The sequence below is a fragment of the Natrix helvetica genome (assembly GCF_964273705.1).
Source record: "Natrix helvetica genome assembly, chromosome: 6".
NCBI classification, from domain to species: domain Eukaryota; kingdom Metazoa; phylum Chordata; class Lepidosauria; order Squamata; family Natricidae; genus Natrix; species Natrix helvetica.
Window position 1 is genome coordinate 27,379,298 of NC_138553.1, and position 19,854 is coordinate 27,399,151.

A 19,854-nucleotide genomic window follows, 5' to 3' on the forward strand; every position below is an offset into this window, starting at 1 on the left:
CCTCTGATCTCACAATACAGCAGGAAATGAGGGGGTTTGAAAATTTATTCATAGGACATTGCTTGGAGTTTCTTTTTTTGCTCTCAAATAATGGACAAGTTTTATTTCCAAGATGCAAGTTGGACAAAATATGATTGCTTTTCATACATGTAGTCACGACTTTGCCAGAAGATTTGCTCCTGTGTGACAAATATATAATGCTGGAACTGATGAATTTCTACTTCAGTTAATATTTGCAAATGCTGATTCATACACTCATTTCTGCATCAATGTATGCATGCTAAAAAAAACTATTATAAATCCTCGTGTGCTTGGAAGCTTTTCCCTCAAAGTACTGAATGAACATTAATTCTAAATAAATACTTCTAACACCATAAGATATATGCTTAGAAATGTTTAAGCATACTATCTAATTTGAGGGGTTTGGGACAAAAAATAAAATAAAAAAGAGGATTCCATCTATTCTAATAATAGACATAGACTGCAAACTCTTAAACATGAAAAAGTAAAATCTTTCAGAATATACTGAAGAATATATATTTTATATCTATAAATAACAGCAAGAATTCCTCTTATTGTAGCAACTAGAAAATTACCCTGTGGTCATAAGAATTGCTACTGACCACATTTCTGATCTGTCAGCATTTATCCAGGGAAGACTAGGTCAATAGAAAATGTTCTGAGAGAACTACCTTAAACCATATTCAGATGCAAGATTTAAACTCTCCCAGGAGACTAAATTTAAGAGAGTCTTTCCCCACCCCTACCCCCAGAATGATAGACTTTTGGGCTGCACCTCCAACAAAGCATAGTCCCAATATTAATTTGAGCAAAAAATATTCTGCCACACAGTAAGTTTGTAAAAATTGGCAGAGCACTCTTATCTTGTTGTGAAAACATTCCAAAATATTCATCACTGTAGTGCTTGGAGCTTAGCAGATGGAAAATGAAATAGGGGAGATGTCCTAGTTTTCCAATAGAAGAGAATATATGGAGCTCAAGGTTGAACTGTAAAATCCTTGTTGCTCCCTGAGTTTGCAGACATTAGAATGGAATAGAATAGAATTCTTTATGTGTCAAGTGTAATTGGACACGCAAGGAATTTGTCTCCAGTGCATAAGCTGTCAGTGTACATCAAACAATAAGTGATAAATCACGATCATAGTCATTGTAAAAATACATTCATCATAAACATCATGAGTGCTAGTGAATTTAGGGTTTGCTTCCTGTTTATATATAGTAGCTTCTTCTGCCAGAGTTGTTGGGGGTATTGTTTTCTCCTTGGTAATTCTGATTAGGTAGAGTGGGTTAATGAAACATCTGAAAATAAACAATCAAGCTCAGAGAGCACAAATATAGACAGTTTTCATTCTATAGCAAGCAAGGTAGGCATAGGGGAGATTGGGAGAAGCTAAGCTGTGGTCTACATTTCACCCCTTGGTTTGGTGATACGATGGAGAGTTGGGGAAAGCATGGTTTGCAATCTCACAAAACTGAGCTCCTCCACATGTTAGCTGATCTCCGTTAGGAGCTTTCTCTGCTGGACACTCTCAAACTCAGAAATAGCTGGACTTGCAAGCTGGGGAGAAAAATGGATCCAGAGTCAAGAGTTCTCCATTCAAGGCGGTGGTCCAGGATCTGCAAAGTCTACACTTCTGTTTCAAAAGTTTAACTTGTAAAGACCTCTACTTTTGTTCTGTGACACCCATGAAACATTATCATGACACTCTACATTCTGCCTCTTGTTTAGAAGGTGGTATCTTGACACTGCTTATTATTGAGAGTTGCTGTATTTCAGAAAATAGTTGAGAGTCAATGATTTCAGTGTTTTTTAAAAATACCCTGCAATTAATGTGTTCACTTCTGTGCTTCTCTACAATAGGTTATTTATTTTTAAAAGCACAAAGCATAGGACTAGCATTCCCAAGCTTTCTTTCAAGAAGGCTAGCAAATATGCTTTTAAGTATGGATAAGAAACACAAAAGAAAAGAAAAAAACCCACACATGCTTATATTATGCTTGTCACATACACAAAAAGTTCTCCTGGCTTGCTACCTATGTATGCTTGGAAAAACCTTCCTATATGTTATGGAATTTGTGCAGCCACTGAGACAAATGAGAGTTTTAATCATATGCTCACAAACATATCTTGGCCTTTTCTTTTTCTTTTTCAAAAGACTCTGTTCCCATCTCTAATTGGAACTGTTAGTATCAATTCATATTTTTTTTCTTTATCCCACTGCAATCCACAATCTGATTGGTTGGCAGGTCACACTGGCACTCCTACCTGAGGTATTTTAGCGCTAATGATTGGTTCCTGTAAGACTATTCTATAACAGAACACAGGAAGAGCAATTCAAAAACACAGCTGTGGAGGGAAACAATCAGACACACACACACACAAAAACCCCAGCAAAGGGCTTACCAGCCTTTTCTTTCCTTAGGATGCAAGCACATGTTTCACCAAAAGGTTTGATCCTTTAGGATGACTGCTTTTGTGAAATAAATAAACCACGCTAGTGGAAGCTGTGATCAAAGCTGTTACTTCCCACACCTACCCTCTGCACCCTGGGCCTGCATTTTTAATGCCAGGGAGCAATAAATCTTTAGATTGGAAATAAAGTAGTTAGGAATATTTGCCCCAAAAAAGAAAAGGAAGACATGGGTAAGAAAATAATAGAAAAGCAAAAGATCTAAGCGGAGACCACTATTTTCTCTTTCATATCATCTCCGTTCCATTAAACTGAATTTCATGGGAATAGTTTTGTTTAAACCTCCCTTCATTCCTACTGTTAAGAAATGCTTTCTTCATTCCTCCCACAACAGTGACTTCCCCACAGAGGCAAGAAAATGAATTGCTGGTGAATTATTACGGAGAAACAGCAGCCATTTGATTCATGCCAATTAAAACAGCAGAAAGCAGATGGCTTAGAATTATTGACCAAGATGTTACTATTATCGTTCACGTCAGTTAGCAATGAAAAACAATGGGGAAAGTTTGGTTCGTCCACTTTGAGAGATGTATTTATTCTCACTAGTCTCAAAGAATGAAATATCTGAATATTTTTTAAAAATTATAATTTTAAACCTTTAAGTAAATATCAAGGCTAGTTTGCAATAGGGGACATTGTGCTGGAGTTGGGGAATTACCCAGCTGGATACTTCTTATTATATTGCATTAAAAGACAACTTAAGGAATGGCCTTCATTTGTTTATATTCTCATTGCATCTCCTCTGTATGAGATAATAATGCAGCAGTGCTGGGAGAAGGGGGAAGAATAGCTATTTTTTTCCTACACAAATGACATAATGAAATCCAAACAAGGTAGAAAAGTGCGCAAGCAATGCCTACAACAACTTGAATATATTATTATTATTATTATTATTATTATTATTATTATTATTATTATTATTATTATTATTATTATTATTATTACACCACCCCGAGTCCCTTCGGGGAGAGGGGGCAGTCTAGAAATCAAATTAATTAATTAATTAATTAATTATTCTGTTCATTAGACAGAACTCAAGGTTCTGCAAGGGAAATGCCTTTTTTAAAAACTCATAAAAACTGATAGGCTAGATTCTAGAAGCAAGAGAAGATTGTCCCACATATTGTCTATATAATATGTCTTTTAAAATGAAATAGCTTTAATAATAAGCATGTTAAAATCATTATATCATCACAAAGATCCCATATGTTCTCGTCTACTGACATCACAATCAGAATTATACTTTAAATTAATGTAGTGAAATATTTTATTGCCAGCTGATATTTTAGCTTATCTAACCAATGCATAAAGTATTATTTATTGTCCTTTTGACCAGAAAATAGCTACAGATTTCTAGGTAGTAAATAAATACTTTTTAGTTGCCTCTATGCTGTTTTAGAGCTTACATTTGTTAAATTCTCACAAATTTGATGACTTCCTTATGCGTTGGACTGTAGTTCCTATAAATCTGAGCCAGCATGGGCATGGCCAAGAAGTCAGTGCAATCTGGAAGGCATCAAATAGGGGAAGCCTGGTATAAGGACAGCGGTGAACTAGACCAGCTGATTGAGGAGATACAAGAAAATACTCTTTTTAGTTAATTTAAAGTTAAAGGGAAAAGTAAGTAAGGACGTGCTATATCATGATCACCTTTAGGGGTTAGTGTCAAAACACTAACCAAAACATTTACTATTTACTTATTTATTTACATTTGGGTGTAATATTTAACATGTTGTAAAAGGCCCACACATTTACCTATCAATGTTTGTGGACCTTAAGTTCCCTTAGTCTCCAATCCCTACATACATTTTCAAAGATCCTAAGAGAAGAAAGGAAATGGATAAAGAAAAGGAAGGGTCTGAGGCAAGATCAGCCCTTTTATTTTGGGTAACCAAATTATGCCGGTTAAAAGGGCAATGGAAATTTTCATTTGCTAATTGTATCTTAGGCTGATTAGAACTACACCGTACCTTTGTGGGACGAATACTCAGTATATTGAACCTGGCAATGGTCAAAAAACCCAGCTCAGGTTTGCACTGAAGGTCAAGTGCAATAAAAAGAAACATGCTTGCATTCTTTAATATATAATATGTGTGTGTGTATATATATATATATATATATATAAATATGTATATACAGGGAAGAAGAAAATTAAAGAAAATTATATTTTGAAATACAAAACTAAACCAAAAACATCATCAACAACAAGAAGAACAGCAACAACAACAATAATAATTTAAAAAAAAGGCTGGCTTGTTATGGGTTGGAGATGAGAAGGCTCCAAGTGTATGTACTTACATAGAGGTCAGCACCGTAAAATCCGTCCTGGTAAACCACACTGCAGAAAATCCATACAAAAACAAAACAAAACAAAAAAAACAAAACAAAAACAAAAAAGAACAGAAAACACATTCCGGTTATTGAGGACGGCAGCATGCACATGCATTTTACACAGGCAGGTGATGTATGAATCCATAACCTGGGCTTTCGGGCAGGAGCAAATCAGCAGAGTTTGTGTTTGCGCACGCACGCTAGACAGCTCCATGTCATCTTCCATGGCATGCAGGCGGGCAGGGCAGAAGGGCAGACAGTATGCAAAGGGGGGGGGGGGAATGGGGAGAAAACAACCTTTATGCTGTACAATAGAGTGTTGTTGTTTTAAAAATTCAATGCTTTGAAAAAGAGAGATATAACTTGAGGAACCTCGACTATAGTTATTAACCTGGAAAGGCTTTAATTAACCCTCTAAACAAATGAATCAACTGCTTTCATGTAATGGGCTCCAAGTAGAACAAGCAAGGTCATTGGGAGTAGTTCATCCAGTGATGGGGTCCACCTAGATCAAAAACACACCAAAAGTTGTGTACTCATCTGCATCTTGCAGCCTTGTGTGATCACTTCTGATATCCATACATCACCTTTTTTTGTTTTTGTTTTACATTAGACATGCAATCAGTTTTGGCCGATCACACAAGCATGCAAATTACGATTATTTAGTATCTAAAAGTACTGATTTATCCTCAGAGTAAAAACCCCTGAATCATTCAATTCTGATCAAAAGAAGGAAAAATAAATGTAACAAAAATACCCACAATGCATTGCTTTCACAAGCAGAGATCATGAGCTAAAAGGGTTAGGTAACTGATCCAAGGCTGCAGAACTGGAAAAATAAGAAAGGGGGATCCCTGGGTAGATAGCAATGATACATTCTACGGAATGTATCTAGCTCCCTCATTTCAAATCTAAAAGCTACTAAATAATTTGTTCTAGCACATCCAGAAAGAAATGAACTGTGAAATTATTACAACTTATTAGAACATTTCATAGAGTAATGTGCTTTGTGTTGATAGGGCAAAAAGATCAGGGAAAGATAAGAAAGGAAAAGAGAGTTTGCCACAGCCCTGGTTATGAATGCATGCTTTGCACAGCTTTCTGTAACTTTAATCATTTGATAGATGAATGCTAAATCACTCATATTAAAAAGCATTAGTTCCCCATATATGAGAGCCTTGTGTGTATGTATCTGGCTTACCAGTTAATGTTATCACAGGCTAGAAGACAACATTACTTGTAATTTTTTTCCATATGCCAACTGGAGTGAAAAATGATGCCAAGCTTCTCTCACACTGATCAGAACACACCCACCTATAGGAAGTTACAAACAACAAGGCTAGGATAGCTTGGCTATAAATTTGTTATATAATCATCAGATTTCTACAGTGATGCAAGCTTAAGTTATTAAACTAATCATGTAGCATTGCACCCCGCTTCAATTTTAAAGTACAAAAACATTGCTGATCAGCATAAATATACTTGATGAAAAATTTACTGTAGGAAAGTGATGTCAATTCAGCAGGGAGAGTACGCCATTTATAATATGGATATATAATATTGATTACAGTAGAGAGGCAAAAATTGGTATTTTTTTATTGGGATGCTTTGAATTTATAAAACTTGTATTATAAAATTAGTAAGATTGTAAGATGAATTTCATCTTTTGCAGCTTACAAAAGCATACAAAATTTTTTCTTGCTTTTAATCACATGGAGAAAATATAAAATATTTAATGTCTTTTTCGGAGTATAAGACGCACCAGAGTATACCAAGGTTTTGAAGAGACAAATTTTTTAAAAAAGATTTTGCATTCTGCAGACCTCCCAAAAACGGGCTGTTTTTCGCAAAAACGGGCCCAGTTTTTTTTTAAAGGGCATGAATAGCCTTTAGGAGGTGCTCCTGGGGTGGGTAAGGGGGCCAAAAACGAGCCTGTTTTTTGCCCCCAAAAAGGGCACGGATAGCCTTTAGGAGGCTTATGGAGTGCTCCTGGGGCTGGGGGGAGGCAAAATTGAGCAAAAAATGGCCCGTTTTTCACTCATTTCTGCCCTCCGCAGCCCCAAGGAGCACTCTAAAAGCCTCCTAAAGGCTTTGCATGGCCATTTTGGAGAAGGGGGCGGGGTTTCGGGAGGCAGAAAATGCTGTATTCAATGTATAAGACGCACTCAGATTTTCAGCTACTTTTTTGAGGGGAAATGAGTGTCTTATACTCTGAAAAATACGGTGAGCTGCTTTGCAAAAAATCTTCCCCTTTATCATATAGCAAGAAAATACGAACCACCAAACCAAACTGGTGCTAGATTACAAGGAATTATATTCCCTTCCTCCTCATCTTTTAATTTTATCTGGATTGGGACTTCCCTTAATAATAATTTTATTACAAATATTATAACAATAAATATTGTTATAAATATTATAAATTTATTATACTTTTATCTTGATTTGAACTTCTATTTTATTGTTTTAGAGATATTTATATATTACAATTTAAATGTTTTATGCTGTAAGCCATATAGTCATTTTGTTATGAGATGGGCAACAAAGCAATTTAATAAAGAAAATAAAAAAAATATTAATAAATAAAATAAAAATCCTGAAAAGAGTTAAAAAGGATAAAAGGTTATTCTGAAGATTATTTTTGGGAGGAGATTATTAAACTGTCTTCAACTGAAATATTCAAATTAAATCCCACAAGGATTTTTTTTTTTAAATGCACAACTCCGGTAAATTAGTTTTCTTTTCTAGGAATGCTTTAGCTGTTACTATTAGGGATAATTACAAGTAACACTTTTAGTTGGAAGTTTATAACTAACAATATCTGGGTGTCAACAATTAGGTATTAAATGGTACCTCATAAATGCTATGTGATTCATGGAAGCTATTCCAGCATTTCTATCTATATAAATCATGGAGGATGCTGTATGCAGATTCATGTTACTTAATATGGTAGAACCATAAAATATATTTACATAAACCCTGGAAGAAGGGGGAATGCAGAAAATAACTATCCAGTAACTGCACAGTTTGTTGCCTGAAATGCTAGGCTTTTGGTTACTAATATTTAGAACAGACCTAACATAATCTGGAGTATTTCAGCAAATAATCCCCCCAATTAATGTATAATTCTAATTAAAAGAGAAGAGATCAGTAGCCAACTGTCTCTTGGTATTTTCCTTTCTGCTTAGATTTGTTCCAAAAAAGATTGGAACCTAGTCTTTCATTTTTAATACAAATGAAATCTTAGAACTAAAACTGGCAACAGAGATACTGGAATGTTGTCAGTCTTGCAAACATACTTGAAATAGTAAAACAACCAATTCCTTGAAATGATAAGAGCAGCTTACTGCTAAGCTGTTATGTTACTGAAACTATTAAAATCTTAGGAAGCAATATGTTGCCTACCCTGGTTTGGGTTTTTTATTTTAGTTTCAATAAAAAGTACTAATTTAAACAAAAACTACTCTTCATTACATGTCTGCTCAATCTTTGTTTAACCCTTCTCAAAACATCTCTAATCAAGAAAGCAAATCCATTGTGGGTAACTATTCTGTTCTGTTCTGATCAGTTTACAATGTATAATGAAGCTAACAAACAATGCTTGTCAGTCTGGGTAATTCAATGAAATTGGACTTCAGAGAACAAGAAGTAGCCTCACTCCACAGACTCTACACATTTTAGGAAACTCTTTTTATAAGATTATTTCTTCATTTTTTTAAAGATTATTTTGTGCTGCCAAAATATTGTTACAAGCTAGAACAATTGGCACAGTATTTTTGAACACTTTTTCTTTCCACTGCTGGGTTGCCAATTTAATGAAACTTTTATTTCTGGTCATAAATGTAAGTTTTAGTTTGCCTTTCCCAAGTATGACGGAGTGCAGAGCGTTATAGTGTTGGCACCTCCTGTTCCTATTTTCAATCCATTGAATGTCCTATTCTGAAGATCACTGCTGGACGGTGTTCCATCCTTACCCTGGGTAAGCTGGGATGGCTGTTGGAGGTACTGCTCGTACCGCACCGTACACTGTCCTTCCTCGTCCTCTCAGATGGGCTCCCCTAAATGCTGCCGCTGTGGTGGCTGCAGTTGGGTAAGGGAAGCTGGGTACTGTGAAGACAGACAGACAAGGAAAAATATGAGAAGAATCAGTTCCTCTGCCCAGTCAATTAAAATCATATTTAACTAGGCTTATGCCCAACTCCAGAGAGGTGGAATGTTCTGCATCTGTCTTGCGAAGGAGCATGCTTAGAGCTCTGAAACCCTCCCATATCTCTTGCTGTGACATGATCCTGAAGGACAGGTAGGGTTGCAGAGAGGCCTGGCATGCAAGGGATTAATGTTGTGTCATGCCTTCTTCATCACAAACTGCAAACTGTTTCCCCTTGTCCTCCACCCCATTTTCATAACGCCATGCAGTCTGGTTAGAAAGTCTGAGAAGCACGTAGTTACTACTAATACAGGCAGGTAATACCTCTTCCATTTACTTGGGATGGGGATGCTTAAAATGCTTTTTTCACAATAAGCTTAAACTTGTGAATTAAGAACATGTGTGTGTATATGTATTTTTCTCCTTCCAACTCAATCTTTTCCATCACATGTCGTTTAAATCTAAAATGATCAAAACATCCTAAATGAAGGCAGCCATAATTAATGATGAGGTTTACCAAGTTTACCAAGAGCCTACCTTCTGGCAAAGGTGACCATTAAGTGGTTCCATCTATATTGGGCCCTGTTTTATTACACATCATGCTGGAGTAAACTGGCCCAGGGCAAAATGAGATTGAAACCTCAGAAGGTGGCTAGGAACACAGTGTAATAAAGGGATACTTAGATGGCACCAGTCAGTCACAAGGCAAACCCAGGGTGCTTCTAGGAGCATGCCACAAGGGGGCTTGCGGTGGACCCCCAGTTTAGTAGCATGAATAACATGTACTTTGGAGTGGGGCCTGTTAACATTGCTAAAGCCAAGACTATTGGACCTTCCACTTCCACTCCCTCCCATACAAATTTATAACAGCCTGATCACCCTGAGAAACCCTAGCCATAAACAAGCTTGTAAAATGCATTGCAAGAAGAGATGAATCACTCCCACTGCCCAAAGAAGTAGCATTTCTTTCTGCCAAGGCCCATCCTTTCAAGTACATATTATACAAACTGGAAAAGAAGAGGGCGAACAGATCACTGTTTACTCAAGCACAGTAACAATACAGGGGCCAATAGGGGCTACTTACTGATTAAAGGAATGTAAGTGTTAATACCCCCCCTTCCTGACAGGGGCACTGCAGCGTCATTGCCCAGCGAGACATCTGCTTGAAAACTGGATGCTAATTTAATTTTAAAAAGAATAAAAAAATGTAAAAAGGTTATAAAGAAACAGCAGATTGAGAACATAAACAATCACCACTGCAGTCAAATGGCAGAAATAGAAGAATCAGTATTAATTTCTACCTGCATATAATTCAGGTCCATATACAGCTCCAACTACAGGACTCAATTTCCAACCTGAAAAAAAATAAAATAAAGACAGATATGAGCAGCTATACCTTCCATCAGTGAGGCAGCAAACAAAGAGATATATCAATATAGATATAGTCTATCTTCTAGTAACTATGTTCTATCTTCTAGTAGTTATTACCTCACTTCCATACAGATTGTTCCTAGGCATAAAAACAGGCTACATTTTCCAGATTTCTTGGGTTCTGGACATAAATGGAGGAGAAAACACAAATCACTAATGCTTTCTGGCAAATCCTTCCCGCAGTCTGAAAATGAAGCTCACACTGCATTGTGTTTGTCCTATTTTTATTTTTAAAAGCTGTGGTAGTAGTGAAAGATCAAATGAAAAATTTGAAGCCACATAGGAATGACTGTGTTATTTATAAAATTAAAACTTCAGATCTTTGAAATGATGTCAGATCATCAGTTAAGGCAGGGGTGTCCAAACTTGGGAACTTTAAGACTTGTGGACTTCAACTTCCAGAATTCCCCAGCCAGCCATGCTGGCTGGGGAATTCTGGGAGTTGAAGTCCACAAGTCTTAAAGTTCCCAAGTTTGGACACCCCTGAGTTAAGGAAAGGTTCTACAATACTAAGGATACTGGTGAGCATTTGAAGGGAATGAAAGGAATGCCTGCCTTAGAAGCCATTATATATCATACATCAACCCAAATGGGAAAGGACCAAACCAAATAACATATTATAAACTTAATGGTGTGCGATTCTTAGGATTTACCCACATACATACATACATACATACATACATACATACATACATACATACATATCGTCTTTTGGCAGAGGTGTCAGAATTTCATTTTAATATACACCACTGTGTACACAGAAAAGTGACAATAAAGGCTACCTTATTTGACCTTGATTATGCAAATGCATATGCTAATCAAGAGACACTTCCTACTACTTTCTCTATCAAGACAATGAAATCTATAAAAAACAGTAGCTAATCAAGAGGGACTCAACAAAGAGTCTTCTGCAAAGTGAATAGAGTTAAAAATAAAAGTGATGAAGTGATTTGAACTTCAACAGAGGCAAATAAATAGTAGAAAGAATATTTTAGAGCCTTATATCAGTATGATAATAGCACTGAAATGAATGCTGTAAATGTACCGTTTCCCTGAAGACCAATTGGGCTTTTGAGCGCATGCGCTAAAATAAGCCTTCCTCAGAAAATAAGCCCTCCCTGAAAATATTGCAGCCGTGAGGTGACCACGCTTGCCATCTCCTGCACTTCAAAAATTAATAAGACCTCCCCGAAAATAAGGCCAAGCGCTTATTTCGGGGGTCAAAAGAAAGGTCCCTGTCTTATTTTTGGGAAAACATGGTAATTGTCAAAAAAATAATGAAAAGAAAATACTGTTTAAAAATAGTAAAAGTACAAGTGTGAAAATAGACAAATGTTAAAATGTGGGTGTAGCTTATTTATGAAGTGGCAGTGTAAGTTGTTTTAATGCATTGGTGAAGATCACATCAGCGCCTGACAATTAAACCAATGTGATTATTGTTCCCCTATACAAATGAAAAGATAAGAAGAGCGAATAACAAACCAACCCCCCACACAAGAAAATTAGTTTGTTAAATGTGTCTTGGAATGGAAAACTGCTTGGCAGAATTCTCACTGAAAAGGAAGTAGAGCTGACAAGGAACAAAATTAGTAGTGTGACTTTATGCTGGGCAAATAGTGTGTGCACTAAAATTTTGTTCTTCAAAACGTCATTTAGAAATGTATCGATGTGGAAAAAAATATTATATATTTAGTGATTTAGAGAAAGCATATGACAAAGTGAATAGACTTAAATAATGGAACAGTTTGTGTCATATATTAGAAGATTGGTTGATTAATGCAGTAAAGAATGGTATACCATGAAAGACTAGTATACCTGAAAATAAATGAATTACTTGGTTCATCATCAAATACTGTGTAACGATCTCCTTGATTGTTTAATGTTTTCATGGATAACATACACTTATGATGTTGGGCTGACTGAGGAAATGAATGTGTGCAGTATGCAGATAATGCCATATTGTTAGTCAAAACTGAAATGATTTGCAATAAATGTTAGATCATATGTATGAGGTAGAAAAGTGTACAGATTTGAAATTTCTGAATAATGAACAAAGGAGCTCTGTTTATCGAGGAAAATGAATGAGTAATTACAAAAAATATAGCAAGTAGAGGAACGAATGCTCCTTGGAAAAATGTGGAAATGGTTGGAGAAATTTTAAGATGTACAAATGCTGACAGACAGATGGTAGAAAGCACATGGTCTGCTGAAGGAATGAAATTTGTAAAAGTAAGTGAAAATGGCTGTGTGTGGGAGTAATCTTCTGCACATTTGCTATGTGAGAGAGAGTTGAGTATATGAGGAGAAACAAATTAAACTGAATACAGCGGGAAAGGGTTACTTAAAAAATATGTGCAATAAACTCTGTAGTGAAGCAGTCAGTCAAGAATGAACAAGTAATGAATTAATGTGGAATGAGTGCAAAAGTGAGCAGATAGTGCAAAAAGAAGGCAAATGTCCAAAAGTAAACTGTATAGGAACAGACACAAACAGAAGGAAAACAAACCACCCGACCACCCCGCACCCCACTAACTATCAACTAACATAACTGGGGTGGGAAGTGGCCCCTCCCTCTCATCTACTGAAAAGAAACGTTCAGGTAAGGACCAATGTTCTTTTTCCAGTAGACTCAAGGGAGGGGCCACACGTGGGACATACCCAAGCTCGGTCCCAGGGAGGAAACCTAAGACTCAGGGGAAGCGGCAGTCACCCCGTGCTGTAGAACCCTGTGCCCAAAGGACGCCTCAGCAGATGCAAAAGCATCCAACCGATAGTGGCGGATGAAGGAGGACGGGGAGGCCCAAGTGGCTGCCCGACAGATGTCCTGGAAAGGAGCCTTAGTGGCCCATGCTGCTGTGGCTGGAATGCAGCCATTCCATGTGGAATGCGCAGTGATCCCTGAGGGGACCGGCCGGCCCGAGGATTCGTAGGCCTTGGAGATGGCCTGACGAAGCCACCTGCCAATCGTGGCAGATGATACCTTGGCCCCCAAGGAGCCAGGCTGGAAAGAAATGAAGAGGCTTCAGAGCGGCGAATAGGGGACGTGCTGAAGTCGCTCATCCTGGACAGGAATGCGATCCTGTAGTTGCCGAAGCCACATGACCGCCAAGCGATTGAAATAGGAGGCTACCGCAGATTTTATCGCCCAGGCGGAAGCGTTGAAGTTCTTACGCAAGAAAAATTCTGCACGCTTGTCCTCCGGTTTTAGCTTATCTGCTACATCCCCTGACACAACAGAAGACGCATTGGCCAGAGAAGCCACAGGGACACCCACTGTGGGCAATTGAAGTGCCTGGGAGAAGACCTGCTCCATATTGTAGAAGTAGAGACCTGCTCCATATTGTAGAAGCGGTCGTTGCTCCCAGGGTTGCGAAAGGTAGAGGAGCGGGCCCACTGATTTTTTACCACCTCCAGAAACAAAGGAGGGGCAGGGACCTCCTCCTTATTAGTGGCGGTATTGGAAAACATGACTACGTTAGGGTCCCTGGGTTGAGGAACAGCCGGATCCCCAGTCCCCACCTTAGTGGTCTTTCTGGCCTTGTGAAGCAGAGTTTTAAACATAGGAGGAGAAAATAGATTAGGGAAGGCGGGGGGGGGGGGTCAGGAAGAACAGACTCTTCGTCTTCTGAAAACCCCATGTCTTGACTAGGTTCCTCGCCTAACACTGATCTCTCACTAACCACTGAGGGGGAAGGAGGCCTAGCAGGAACCTGTGTCTGAGCATAGGAAGCCTTGGTTGCTGAAGGGAATGGGATGCCCTATCCCTCAGAGGGGGACATTCCCTTTGGTTGAGGGCTGAAGTAACCCCTTTTGATATGGCGGAGGAAATCAGCCTCTTAATGCTCTCGGGCAATCATTCTAAATTCTCAAATTCATCCTCATACTGATCTGCCAGTGGCTCCAGGGGAGCTAGGGCCTGATGAGGAAGAAACCCCCTGGAGGAACCTTCCAATGGATCCTCAGCATCCTCCCAGACCCCTTGGGGTGGATGTGGGAGGAGAAGGAGAGACCTCCATGCCAGTTTGTCTGATGGGCCTGTTAGGAGAGACAGAAGGGGAAGAAGGGCTGAAGCCCATGGGAGGAGAGCCCGACTGATAAGATCCCGGCCTTAATGGGGATCTGGACCTACTGTGGGATCGGGGCCTGGTGGCCAGGGCCTCTTGTTCTGCCATGGCAATCCTCTTTTCGAGGGCACGCTGGCGCCTCAATTCATTTCTATGGGCTGCCCTTGATGGTCTTTGAGCAGCAGAAGGCCTGGCTGCTGCTGCCCTAGTTCTAGGGCCTTCCATTCCCCCAGATCCAGTCTCAATGTGGCCTTCCCCTTGGGCCTGTGATTCAGCCACCTGGCCACTCACACGTACGAACTCTGTGGGGTTGCCTGGAGACACCAGCCGGTGTAGAGGCCTTGAGGGTGAAGAGCGAAGCGCAGAGGCATTAATTGTCGGCCCGACTCTGACCGCGATGCAATGAGTCTCAATTAGTGATCAAAATGGCCGCCTCCACATGCGCGCTCCAAAATGGCCACCAGAGCTTCCCTGCGCACTTTAAACGGCCTCTGAGCTTCGCCGCAACTTGTTTGTATAGCCGCGGCTCGATTGAAAGGCGCACGGCTGAGAAGATGGAAGCCCAAACGGTGCTACCCGCTTTGGAGCCTCACCCGCACAGCTGCTATAAGGAGCCAGACACCCCCGTAGTTCCAGGGATCGGTAGGAGCTCCCAGTGCCATGAGAGGAGAGCGGAAAGCCAATTAGCTCTCCCTCGACGTGCTGCGAGATGGAGGACCCTGTCCCTGCGAGGCAGCAGTTGTTTTTGGAATTTAGAATGTCTAATGGATCGAATGGTAGAAATATAAAATTTACCTATTTCTCTCAATGAAATACTGGGAACTAAAGCAGTTGTTTGGACCAAAGACTGAGAGGAACTGGGAGCCAACAGGGAAGAGAGGAGGTTAAAAGAAATTTTCCTCAGTCTTTGGACCAATCAGGCTTTCGGAATATCCCACGTGTGGCCCCTCCCTCGAGTGTACTGGAAAATGAATAAGGACAGAATCATAAAACAAATATATGAAAAAAGACAATCTTGACAATCTGTGAGGTATTTCAATTATCTCTACCTATAAAGAAACAAGTTTCTCAAATTATTCTGAAATACTAAACAGAAAATGTAATTCTTATGCCTAAAAAGGTTCCTCTCTTACCGTTTGCATATGGTGTGACCATCTTCTTATTAGTCATTACTCGTGCAGTGGCATTATTAACCTAAAAATTAAAAGGGGAAGGGGAAGAGAGGGAAGGAAGCACAACACTTTAGAGAAAATGATAGAAACCTAAATGTTTTTTTAAAAAATCAGCACAATGAAATTTACTTTTACAGATTGTCTTTATATATTATAATTATAAACATATCTGATATTTTTTTTAATTTTAATTATGCATCAAAGAAAAGGCTAAAAAGAGCAGATTTTCTCAGGCATCCCTGCCAGCTTTGACTTCACTATTTGATGCTCACTGATTCAGAGGCAAAAACTCTTCTATTGCTATTTTTGTGTATCCAGTTTGACTGGCATGAAACAGAAACAAAAATAACCTTGTCTGATCTATTAGTAGCCTTTCACTGAACTGCAGTGGTCTACTAATATTACAAAAAACAACAACAACAACCCTGCTGCAATTTGGGCAGAAGAACTATTCCCAGGTGTCTGGGATTAACCGGCTTTTCTTCTAATTGAGTTTGCATTCCAGAGCAGCACTGCTTGGCCTGTATCTCAGTTTTGGAGTATTGTATCTTGAGAGGCCATCAACCCCAATCTTCCCTAGTTGCTGCCTTGTCAGGAGAAAAATGAACACTATTAGAAATGAAGTATGAAGTGTCTCCTGATTTCTTTTTCTTTTTTCTTTTAGTCTCCTTCACTGTGCCTACTGAGCTGTTCATTGCTCAAGCTTTCTAAGCACTGCAGCAAATGAATGTTGCAGCAAAGATGATGCTAGTAAAACACTGGTGGGGTGGATAAAGCCAATCAATGGCAACCCTGTGCCAAACATAGGCTCAGAATTTTGCAGAGTGAAGGTGGAGGTAGAATCAGTAACATTTCAAAATTCTAGTCCCAATGGAAGAAGTCTCATGTTAACTTCAAGATCAAGAGAAGGATGGTTCAAAGGCCCTCTGAAGTTTAAAACAAAAGTGAGCTTTGGGCAGGGAAGAAGGGAGCCTGGAATCTCATTGCTCTATTTTTAGCCCTCCTGACACCCGCCCTCCCCATATAAACATTACACATTTTTAAAAAAAAGAATGGGAAACAACAACAATGAGACTGAAAGCATGCTGTTAAAACACACATAAAAAAGAAAAACAACAACAATTGATTAATGGGGATAGGAAGAGAGGTCTCACAGACAATCATTAAGATGGAGCAAGTGCCTGAAAATCAACTGCTACAGCAGAATGCAATACAAGCACTTAAAGGAAAAATGGGCAAAACCAATCAGAAACCACCAATCAGCAAAGACCAACAGCTGTATTTAACTAAGTAAAGGAAATGTCAAGTGAGGAGAGGCGAACAATCAAGAGGTCCAAAGAGAGGGAGTGCAGAAAAGAAGTGGCGGGGGTAGGAGAAGGATAGGCAAAAATGAAAAAAGTGTATGGGTGCATTAATAAAACCAGCCAAAACTGGAGTTCGGTAACTCTGAGTAAGATGTGCAAGGAAAATTACTGGAAAGTCAGTAATCAAACAGCTCAGACTTAAACAAAATGGTATGTACATCCAAAATCCAGGTGGCATTTACTCAACAGCATTGAAAATAAGAAGGGTGGGAGAGAAGGAAAAGGAAGAAAGGGTGGGGGGACAACAAGTCAAATCACATTTTGTAGTGTTAATGTGAAATGGCGGATGGATTTTTTTCTTTCTTAATTTTTTTTTTTTTGCATAAAAGAAAAGAAAAGAAGTAAGCTTCTCCTCTAGCACTTTGATTTCACTTACCGCCAACTCGTACCATCGCCAGCATTGTGTATAGTTACCATGGAAAGAGTGAGTCAAGTGAAGGGCCCTAAACACTAAACCATTAAAAAGGGAAATAAAACAAAACAAAACAAAAAAACAAAACAAAACAAAAAAGCAAAATATGCAGACATCTTACTCAAAACGGCGGCTTTAATTTTTTCCTTTATATTTAGTAATTTTTTTCCTTTAAAAAGAAAGAACAAAAAGGGGCCAGTTAGCCTTCTATATGAGGGAACAGCAAATTCATCACTAAGAAGTTACCTCTCATCTAGGTAACACAAGCATCTTGTGCTTATCACAGTCTACACTCATTGGAAATAATTATGGAATGCATATTTCTTAATTTGAAATACATTTACATAGATATTTCATTGGCTCAAGTTCTTCCTGATTTCTCCATTGACCCCTTCCCAATACATTAGTTTCACACTCATATGGAGGAGAACTGGCCTCTGAATCAAGGGCAGATATTGGCTGCCCACCCCTTCTTTCTTGTTAGACACCAAGTGATAAATGGGACTGTGCTCATTTTGTTAGTCTTTGATCTGGCTTGGAAATTGAAAGTCGGAGCCTCATTAACTGAAGCAAAGGAAAATCAGATAGCAGAAGGGCAAAAAATTTGGAGTTTGTTGGAAACAAACTTAAGAGAAAGGAAAACAAAGACAAAGAAAAATAACAAAAATATATAGATATATATATATATTGGGAGGTTATTTTATACACTTCAGTGCAGGGGACGGGAGTGAAAAACACAGGACACAAACACACACACACGCACTGGACAGGAATCCCAATGTGAAATCAGTGAGGCAAGACACAAAAAGGAAACCAAAGAAGAAATATAAAGAAGAAATTGAATTACTGAAGACATGCACCTCGATTTTACGGCCCTCTACCACGGTGCCGTGTAATTTCTCCCTGGCCCTGTCTGCATCAGCACTATTCTCGAAAGTTACGAACCCGAATCCCTGCATGCAGCGGGAGAAGGGGGAAAACATGCACATCGTTATATATTGAAATACTGATATCTAGATAAATAGAGAAAAAAATATCACAGTATGAAATTGACATCAGCACAACTTAGCAATACTCTCCTAGAGTCACATTTTTGGTTCATGCATGTTTCATGAAAGAATTTCAATTAAGAAAATAACTTTAATCAGATTGAAAATAATAAAACATAAAAGCAATTGAGGCCAGACCAAAAAAAGCATAGTTACTCGAGACACATTCTAAAAAGTAAACTAGCTCCAAGATTGAGCAAATGCAATGTATTAAAACCTGGAAAGAAATCTTGCCATAAATGTCCATTCATATGTTCTCTTTTGCAGCATTTTCAGTAACTTCCTTTCATATGAAAGGATAGGCACAGCAAGATGCTCTGAACAAAACCTAACAAAAGGAATATGTGATAGTTCTTACTTGTCTTATTATTTTTATAAATAGTATTAATATATGTATTTTTGACAGTGAATAAATGTATGAGAGACAAAAATGTGTGTGTGTGTGTCATTATATGTAAAATTTTGACAATGACCTGGACAGATAGTTGAAGCTGTATGTTCTAGAATTAGTACTTTAATGAGGTTGAACAAAACTTTCTAATGGAAGAGAACAAAATTAATTAAAGCTCCTCATAAAACGATACAGAACTGAGTGTAAAGATGGAATGATTGCTTCTTTGTTCAGCTTGCTTTTGAAAGTTTAGGATTTAGTTAAGGATCCAGGTGGTTTCTACATCCAGGCTATATATAACCAATTCCTATTTAACTTTAAAAATACTTTAAACATAACTGCCTCAGTCATAAAATTATATAGATTTACCTTAATAAATGCCAAGGTAAAATGCCACTAGTTATGAAACATAATAAGTTAATCTTAATCATTGATAATTTTATCACTATTAAGACAGAAATATTTATCTAATCAAAGTTCTATTCTATGTTTTTTTTCCGAAGTACAAATATATTCAATTGGATTTATTAACAGACTCACATAATCGTACTATAGTAGGACATTTAAGACCTAATCCTATATTTATTTTCAAGAAACTCAAGTATGTATGCTTCATGTAATAAAAATATGCAGTAGCTGGATAAATATTTTTAGATAGAGGAAAAAGTGTAGGTAGTTCATGTTTTTAAAATTGATCCTGAAGGTAATGTAACAAGAACTTGTTCGGGCCCAATATTCAGCATTAACAATAGTGCTACATATATTGAATTTTCAGTTGGGTCTTCTATGATAAGCTATTTATATGCTGTAGAATCAACGTTCAAGGAATAGGGTAAACAATTTACTCTTATTGGCCGCTATAACATTTTCCTCTGTTCTGTTCCTCAAATGCAGACTTTTACATTCTTTGGAAGAGCAGGGTGAAAAATGCCACCTTCCACTATTGTACATCTCCCTACTATATTAATTGGGTGAAAATTATGCTTATTGAGGAATTTTATAGA

General features: G+C 38.2%; 1 protein-coding gene across 6 annotated transcripts in view; it reads right to left on the reverse strand.

Annotated features, from left to right (window-relative positions):
* The window catches only part of RBFOX2 (RNA binding fox-1 homolog 2), a 192,942-nt gene that overhangs the window by 13,594 nt on the left and 159,494 nt on the right, over window positions 1-19,854 (reverse strand). For 4 of the 6 annotated variants that reach the window (XM_081956657.1, XM_081956660.1, XM_081956662.1 and 1 more), the window contains 6 exons: window positions 18,271-18,363; window positions 15,596-15,656; window positions 10,269-10,322; window positions 10,052-10,144; window positions 8,795-8,927; window positions 4,791-4,830 (listed from right to left, as the gene is read on the reverse strand). In XM_081956657.1, the coding sequence (XP_081812783.1) occupies window positions 4,791-4,830; window positions 8,795-8,927; window positions 10,052-10,144; window positions 10,269-10,322; window positions 15,596-15,656; window positions 18,271-18,363 (474 nt within the window). The remainder of the gene's footprint in view (window positions 1-4,790; window positions 4,831-8,794; window positions 8,928-10,051; window positions 10,145-10,268; window positions 10,323-15,595; window positions 15,657-18,270; window positions 18,364-19,854) is intronic. The other 2 variants (XM_081956659.1, XM_081956658.1) reach the window with 2 other exon arrangements.